We start from the raw sequence: 8,634 nt of genomic DNA on the forward strand, positions 1-8,634 counted from the left end.
TTTGCTTGTCAATTAAAATGTAAAAAGAACAATCAAAACCTGAATTGTACAGTTTCTCCATTTTTGAGAATGCAGACAAATTTGCCATGTTTTATGGATGTCTTGTACAGTACATGCACATGATGACAAATTTTTTGAGACTATAGCTTACATCCATGAGTTAAATCACTATTTTTTGGTTCAATGCTGGTACAGAAGATGGAAAATGTATTGGATATGGATCATATCTGACAGTGTATCTATTTTGGAAAATACAGAAAAATTGTCCCGTACGACATTTTTCTATGTCCAATTAGACATACTGCTTTTTGGATTCCACCCCACCCCACCAAATGACAAACTTGAAAATGGCATGTATGTTACTTAGATCAAATTGTTTTGAATTTAGTATAATAAACAATCATTAATATATGCAGATAAATTCACAGACCTTTTTAATTTTCCATGAAAAGTCACAAGTCATCTCTACATGCCACTATTTCTGTTACATTTCCCACTAAGAATGTTGAAACATTTCATAGTTGTTGTAGTTAGTATACTATTGGTACTACCTCCTTCTAAGTTCTATCTAAATTATGAAACATCATTCACAGTTTAGAATATACACTTCTCGTACAAATGCCCCATACAACTCATACATGGAATCGCTGTCTGGCTTTCACCGATCATAAACCCAACTGTACTTGTTTGATTTACAGTAACCAGATGTTAAAACTAACTAACCAGTGCTGGTAGAGATTGGCAAGTTTTAAGGCTTGTCGCATATAATACATGTTTAATATTTTTAAAAAATTGTTCTTTTGATTAAATGAATAAAACAACAAGATTCTCTCCAACAATATAAAACAATGCAAACTACTATTTCATAACAAAGACTGACAAAAATTGTGAGTGATCTGTTCTGGAATTTCTGGGACATTCAAGGTGAAAAATTAGTTCTGTTTATTTCATTTTAACAATGGCATAGTATGTACCACATCTACTTACATGCCTTGTAAGTGGTCACAACAAACCTGGAAAAGAAAGTTCAAGTTTGCCAAATATACGATAAAAGACAGTCCACAAAATCTTGAGAACAGCGGTGTAACCACTCTCATAAATCAGAAATAGTATTAATAATAATAATAATAAGACTTATAATGCGCACACACCACTCAAAGAATGTTCATGGCGCAATTGACAATGAGAAATGATACAAATAATACAGAATAATACAAAACAATGACAGAAGAAAAACTTAACGGTACAGGATTATATAAAAGCTTTTGTCATTATGTGGGATTTTATGCTCTTCTTAAATTTAGAGAGAGTAGATGTTTTTCTGATTTTTAAGGGAAGTTGGTTCCATAAGCGAGGGGCAGAAACAATAAATGACCTATCCCCCCAAGAATTTTTGGACTTAATTTCAGATAATAAATATTGAGAGCTGGATCTTAGATTACGAGAGGGGACATAAATATGTAATAAGTCAGAAATATACATTGGACCATGTCCTTTAAGTGATTTATAAACAATAAGGAGAATTTTATACATAATACGATATTTTACAGGTAGCCAGTGCAGGTTTTTTAAGACAGGGTGGATATGACAATGCTTATGAGAATGAGTTACAATACGTGCAGCTGAGTTTTGGATTAATTGGAGTCTATGAATCCCTTCATGTGGAAGACCGAGGAGTAAGGAATTGCCCATATCCAACCTTGAAGTGATAAAAGAATGTACAATTTGTTCAGTTGCCTTATCATTTAAATATTTTCGTAATTTGTAGATGCCTCTGAGATGAAATGCAGCAGAACTTGGTCACCATCAAAGATCATCCAATTTGCTTTTCTTTTTTCACCAAGTTTTAGACTTTCTTTATTTCTTCTTATTTTGCAATGTTTAACATTGTTTAGTTCACGAGCACTGGAGTCCACAAAGTACGTAGGCAAACTGACACACTTTTTGAAATAGTGTCGATACCAACATTTCTGTACTTAATTGATTCTCTTTCTATAGCTCAACGGAAAATAGGGGAGATGTTCATTCCTTTGTTTGTATTTTGCAATGCTTCTTTACTGCATCGCTGTACATATTCAGTGTTTCATTCCTTTTTTTTGTTTTATGTTTTGCAGTGATTCTAAACAGAATCAGTGTTTTCATTCGTTTGGTGTTTGGCCTATCTTTTAGAGAGAATATGTATTTCATCCCTTTCTACCTTAATTGCAATGCTTAAGAGCATCACATTATTTGATCCCTGTTTCTTTTCTGCTTCGCTTAACAGATTCAGTGTTTCATCCCTGTTTTCTTTTCTTTTTTATGTTTTGAATTGCTAAACAGAATAAGTGTTTACTTTCTTTTGGATTTGCATTGCTTAACAGAATCACAGTGTTTACATTCATTTGGTTTTTGGCATTGCTCAAGAGAATCAGAACTTCATCCCTGTCTCTTTCTTGCACTGTTCAAGAGAATGCCCTTCAAACAATTCTTTGATAAACACATTCTCTTTTAAGTACTCTCCTGTATTTGCCATTTGCAATCTTATCCCAATATTGATGTTCCATTCCTTAAGTGATTCAAAAATCTTTCTGGTAGATCTACTTGATAATGGGAGAGAGAAGAAAAATAAAATGACCCTCCTAACATTATGAAATGATTCTGTTGACGAATTCAGGATATGGGTCCAACGACTAAGTGGGGGCGTTATTTCTGTCATAGAATCTGGAAATGTCATGTTTTGAATGTCCTGCAGTTCTTCATCAAATTTTTTAACATTGACCAGATCGGAAGCCAGAAATGAGTTTAAGACGTCTCCATTGGAATCAGATGCCGAATGAGTGGTGACTACATTGTGAGGATCCACCACTCTGCCCAAACGCCAAAGGGGCCTACAAAACTGAAGACTGGTCTGCAGATTGCGGATGAATTCTTTGTAAAATTCTCGGACGGTGTAAAGAAATTCGACAACGACTGGGTCTGCGAATGTCTGCTGACCTTGGTCCATGGAAGCTGCGAGGGCGCCAGAAGCTTCAAATCCCAGATAAATCTGAGGCAGCGGGAGATAGCTAGCCTCATCACTGACATCAAGTCTGCTCATGTCTTCCATACCCATGACCGTATCTCGTATCATGAAGTGATTGGCAATCGTACGGATCAGATCATCCGTGTAGTCATTGACGTGCTCAAATATCGGCTCTTCCTTTCCCACCTTGGTCTGGTAGTCGACCAAGACGCCACTCAAGAATCGGAGCATCGTCAGGAGGACCTTCATCCTTGGATCGTCCAGGAATTCTAAAATGGCTCTGCTTTCGCTCTCAGGTCTGAGCTTTTCCACGCCGGTGAAATAAATGGTCAACATCTTCCATTGGTCTAGTAGTTTTTGCACGAATTCGTTACAAGTCGACCACGGTAAGTTTTGGCCGGCTAGGATCCGGTGATCTCTACTTGCGACGAAGCTGCCATATTTAAGGAAGGAGGCGGCCAACGGTCCTGAGAGAAAATGCTCGTGTATAAGCTGACATACTTGTTCGATCCGATGAGGTAGATGCTTAACGGCTTCAGTGAAGGAAATATCTCCCATATGACAGGGTGACACCACTGGCATCACCCAAGGGTACTGCTGCTTCACCATATCCATTAGCGGCACCATTACGTTAAATGGAATGTTTATACTATAACACAAAAAACCGACCCAGTTTCCTAGAAGAATCCCCTTATCCTCCTTGGACTGCATGCTCTCTTTTAGTTTCACGAAAATCATTTCTGCTGACCGATCTTTCAATTCCACCAGATCAAAAAGCACAAGCTGGACTTCAAATTGCACGTTGCAGTAAACTGCAAAAATCCCTAAATATGTGACACCTGATCGGTCAGTCTGATAGTCGACCGCGATTGAAAATAGAGTCATCTTTAAGTGCTCGATGAGAAATTTGTTCAATAGATCGTCGGTGGTCTGTGCTATCACTTTGCGAGAAAACTCTTCTCCAAGTTCCATGACCTCCACAACCGTGCCTGCTGTTGGCAGTCTCTTCAACATTGCGACTAGGCCATCTGTCACACCCAGGGGGACACGATTCTCCACGATGAAACTTACGACTTGAGCCTCCGTCTCCTTTACTTGCTTGGAGATGTTCTCAGTGGAGAGAAAGAGTGGAATTCTTTCACCTACCTCATCTATTTCTTCAGGTGCATCTCTCTCCTGCCTCTCTTCCAACAGTTCTGTCTCCTGTGGATTGTTTCCTGTTAAATTTTCATTATCATTATCTGAATCTAACGTCCCACCCTCATTGGCAATCTCATTATCATTCAACTGGGAGTAGTTCAGATGACCACCTAAACCTTTTCTTTCTAATCTGGTCATCTTCTCGGAGGTGAGATGCCGCCGAGATGCTCTGTGCTTTTCCAAATCCTCCTGTGACTTACATCGCAATATCTCATATCGACAGTACAGGCAATACGGATTACCAGTGATTTTGTTCAAGCGAAGCCATGGTTTGAATCTAGGTATTTCTTCCAGATTATTATCATCCAAATATCTTCCCTGCCTGTGCTCCTCAGTCCTTTCATTCTGTCCCAGATGTCGACTCTGTCGAGCGTGCTTTTCACTTTGCACATGTTCCAGCAAGTTTGTCTGTCCATGAACAATTTTGATGTCACATCCACAGAGATGACAAAATGCATATTCCCCAGAATTACTCTTTGTAAACCAGGACTGCATCTCTGAAATGCTTGCCCTTGCTTTTCCATGCTTCTTCCCAGCAATACCTCTTTTCCTTTTCCTTCCTCTCGTCCCTTTTGTCTGAGGTACTTCCTTCTGGGTTGTTGCCTCTTCTCCTACATTGTCTGGCTGTATGGCTATACCATAAGCTTCTGGCAGCTCCTGAAAGTAGTAGAAAAAAGCTCTCTGTTTATGAAGATAAAGTTGTGTAAATGTTCTCATTGAGACCACTCTTAAAGTCATCTATTGTATTTGTTGCAAACTTTCAGGTACAAAATCAACATATGCTAGAGGACTGATTGCTGTATAATCCATATTTGATTGAAAGTACAATGCCTCACAATGTGAAATCAAAACTTTTGGTCCTGCTTTGTCTTAATTTGCCAATTGTTTTCAAATGGACAAATCCTTAGCAAAAGAAATATCCTATATCACCTTAGGTACTGTATATGGGCTATAGGCTTCCTGCAGAATCAGTACAGGGAAATAAAATTCTGTTTAATGGTAGGATAAATAGGTATCAGACTATCAGTCTATGCTCTACTGAAAGTACAAAAAAATTGAACTGTTTGCAATTCATTACTAAAAAGTAATACGTAACACATTTTGCAACGACTCTCCAAAAATTAAGCATTCAGCTAAAGCAATAGGCCTAGAATGTATTTTACAATACTGTGGGTACTCTGCCATGAGAATTTCCCAGACAAGACTTAGCTATGTTGTTTGTTTAGAAAATTTACAGTTGGAACAAATTTTACACTACGAAAAGAAAAAGGCTTAATCAATGTTACTTTGTGACCATCAGCGGCTTTTATCCTCAAGAAACTGTCAACAAGCTGTCTATAGCTTGAAGGCTACAGTACCTTCGGCCTTCGAACTTAGGCCTAGTTATATTCTACTTTTGGCAAATTGTTTAGAATTACAGAAAATGTTACAGTATCAACATGGTGCTCTTTGTTTTGACCGACGTACTGTATATGAATAATAATTCCAGGTACGCTACTATTTTTACCAAAAAAGTGGTAAACAGTTCGGATAACGAGAACCATGTGGATAAGTACCGCTAATGAGCCAAAATTTAGGACTAACTTGCCAAAGTTAGTCTGTGAGTGTGAGTGTAAATGTAATATTCTGCAGGCATTTGGTTTGTGGATACACTGTGCACTGGTACCTATTTCACGAAACTACAATGAGTCAAAATGATTAATAAGTTTACACGTAGCCTTTTGAAATTTCACTTTACATGAATTACTAATGATTGATCTTGCTGCATATTTTTACAGCCCATTTTCGCTGTTCCACATTTACAAAGTCGACTGCATGAGCGATCGTTTCGAAGGCACGGACAGGATCCTCTACCAACTGCACGGTTGCAAACATTTGTGCATCGGCAAATAATAGTCGCATCGGATTCCTGTTCAACTTCCCTTCTTTCGCTGTCAGCATGTTCACGGCCGGAAGACATCATATACGTCAATTGTAAAACAGTGTCTTCTCTGGTAAAATCATACCGGATTTTTATGTGGTCATTTTGTCTTGGCTGTTTTGGTTCAAGCTTTGCTACAAAACATGCTAACGAACTAATTGAGACTTTGTTTACCATACAAAAGTTTGGTGCAGGTAGCATACTCCATGTAACTTCCCCATTTGTCTTACACTCTTTCATATTTTTCAAAATAAAATAAAACTGTTAACAAACTGCTTGTCCACTAGAGAGCCTGTGTGTCACTTGTCATTTAGCCTTTGAAGAAGATCCTGCTAGGATCGAATCGTCAGGCCAACTTACTTTTACACATTCTTTCATTTTATTTTTGTTTTCTTCTTCCGCTTCTTCTTTTGTGATTTATAAGCATTAGGGTGGCATATTAGAGCCTATATCAATCGGCCCAATGTTCTCCTAGCTCATGAAAAGTGCCAAAATGCAGTAGGAGAAAAAAGAAATGATATGTTTTTTTGAGTGGATTGCATGTTGAAGAGCATGAATGGAAGTACATGTGATGCAAAAATTGGGTCAATTGAGGCCTCCCAGGAGCAGCTTATGAAAATTGTTTACTACTGAGTGAGAAGGTTTGTTTACAAGCGACGAACCATTAGGCTTTTTCCTCATATACAAAATAAAAATAATATTTATTTAACAACAACAAGCGTGAAACTTTCATTTCATTTCGTAGCATAAAATAATCAGTTACAGAACATCGGATTAACAGTGCATGTCGTGAAAAAAGGGAATGTGCTAAAAAGAACCTTGGTTGGCTTGACGAGAGCACACTCCCCGAATGTATAACATAACCAAAAGAAATACAAACATTACATCACAGAAAAGAAAACAACACGTTGAGTATCATAACTAGATTACATTACAAACTTGTCAAGGTCAAATGGTGTTGGAAATTATCCAAGGATAATCTATGTTGTTCATGCGAAGAAATCTGCAGTGGGTATATATTGGTATAGAGCATTAAATTGTAGAACAACAACACAAGGGCGTAGGAACCGGGGGGCTGGGGGGGCGCCAGCCCCCCCCCAGTGAAAAATATGGGGGCGGAAGTATCGTTCCTCGGAAGTATCGTTCCGCCCCCCCCCCCCCCGCTTCGCAAGTCAGAAAACCCCTTTTTCATTTCCAAATGAGAAAAAAAATCTCATTTGAAGCACCAAATTGCATCTAAGGCCATGTGAAAATGCAAAATTCTTTACAAAATGGAGTGCGTGTTGAAGTGTGCTATATTGCACCAAATTGCATCTGAGGCCACCTGGAAATGCAAAAAAATTCCAAAGGGGAGGGGGACACCCCCTCCCCTTAGACCCCTCCCCATGCCGGCCATCAGTCTTCACGCCCCCCCCCCACTCAAAAGTACCTTCCTACGCCACTGCAACAACATAATAACATTTCGGAACTACAATTTTGTCAACGCCGTTCATAACTTACGCTTGAAAGGAGCATTCCAGATTTACCGTATTTTAAAGCTAGGACCTCTTGCGAGGTCGAACAGGGGTAAACTCCTTTTTTTTTTTTGGTATTTTGAAGCTGAACATCTTGAACACCGATAAAGCCATTGACATAACTACTTTAAACGAATAATTATTTCTGTACCGTACCGGTGTTTTAAGTAATGTACCACGTTTAATTCTAGGCCAAGGTTAGTGAGACTACCTCTACCAATTCACAATATATCGTCTGTGGAAGGGATGGTAAATTCTGACAATTTATTCGTCGTTAAATGGACACTGCTAGCAAGAATTAACGTATCATGAATATTGATGAGAGGAAACGTTTTGAACACTCGGGAAGGGCCGTTTCCAGCCATCTGAGGGGTTTGTAAAACCAAAAATTTTCTTGTACGCTCCGCGCCAACCGATGGTGGAGCTCCGCTCAGATTGTCGTGCATACAACTTTGCAAATCCTGGCTACGCCCCTGACTTTTAATGAATTTCTGTGGGTCAAACTCAAAGCTATTTCGAATGGAAAAAAATTGTTAAGATATTGACAAGAAATAAACTCTAATTCGGAAGATTCCTACATTAGCAACTAGCATGATTTCACCTCATTTTGTCTCAAAAGAAAACTTGTTCCTTGTTTCCCAATTTGCACATTGGATATTGCAGTGCTAGTATGCATATTTTCCTTGAGGGGGGGGGGGCGTTGATGGAGTGATGTTGATACGCAAATAAGATAATACAATAAGAGTTATAAAGGGTACTAAATATAAGGCTGCATCAGTCCAATCGAATTTCTGCAAAGTGCCCTTTGATGTCGGTGCCCCCCCAGATTAAAAGTGCTTCCGCCGCCCTTGCTTTTAACTTAATATAGCAACAGAGAATCACCGGATGGTATTCATTACCATCTGTCCCTGAAAATTATGAAACACCTTTTAACAGTGTGCAACATATCATAATTAATTTTGTGCAGTTATCATTTGAAAAGATGTATCGATATATGC

General features: G+C 38.6%; 1 protein-coding gene across 1 annotated transcript; it reads right to left on the minus strand.

The window, feature by feature from the left end:
- Positions 1 to 789: 789 nt before the first annotated feature.
- On the minus strand, positions 790 to 6,428 carry LOC139968867 (uncharacterized). The gene is made up of 2 exons (XM_071973454.1): positions 5,949 to 6,428; positions 790 to 4,858 (listed from the first exon to the last, which is right to left on the minus strand). The coding sequence occupies exons 1-2, from the start codon at positions 6,360 to 6,362 to the stop codon at positions 2,408 to 2,410; spliced, it is 2,865 nt and encodes a 954-aa protein (XP_071829555.1). The 5' UTR covers positions 6,363 to 6,428; the 3' UTR covers positions 790 to 2,407.
- Between the last annotated feature and the right edge of the window lie 2,206 nt (positions 6,429 to 8,634).

Source organism: Apostichopus japonicus, chromosome 1 (assembly GCF_037975245.1).
Source record: "Apostichopus japonicus isolate 1M-3 chromosome 1, ASM3797524v1, whole genome shotgun sequence".
Classification (NCBI taxonomy): Eukaryota; Metazoa; Echinodermata; class Holothuroidea; order Aspidochirotida; family Stichopodidae; genus Apostichopus; species Apostichopus japonicus.

Excerpts from the sequence above, each read along its gene's own strand:
- LOC139968867 (XM_071973454.1), bottom strand. The coding sequence starts at position 6,362 with ATGAAAGAGTGTAAGACAAATGGGGAAGTTACATGGAGTATGCTACCT. Across the intron at positions 4,859-5,948 it reads TGCAGCAAGATCAATCATTA|GAGCTGCCAGAAGCTTATGG; the intron begins GTAATTCATGTA and ends TACTACTTTCAG.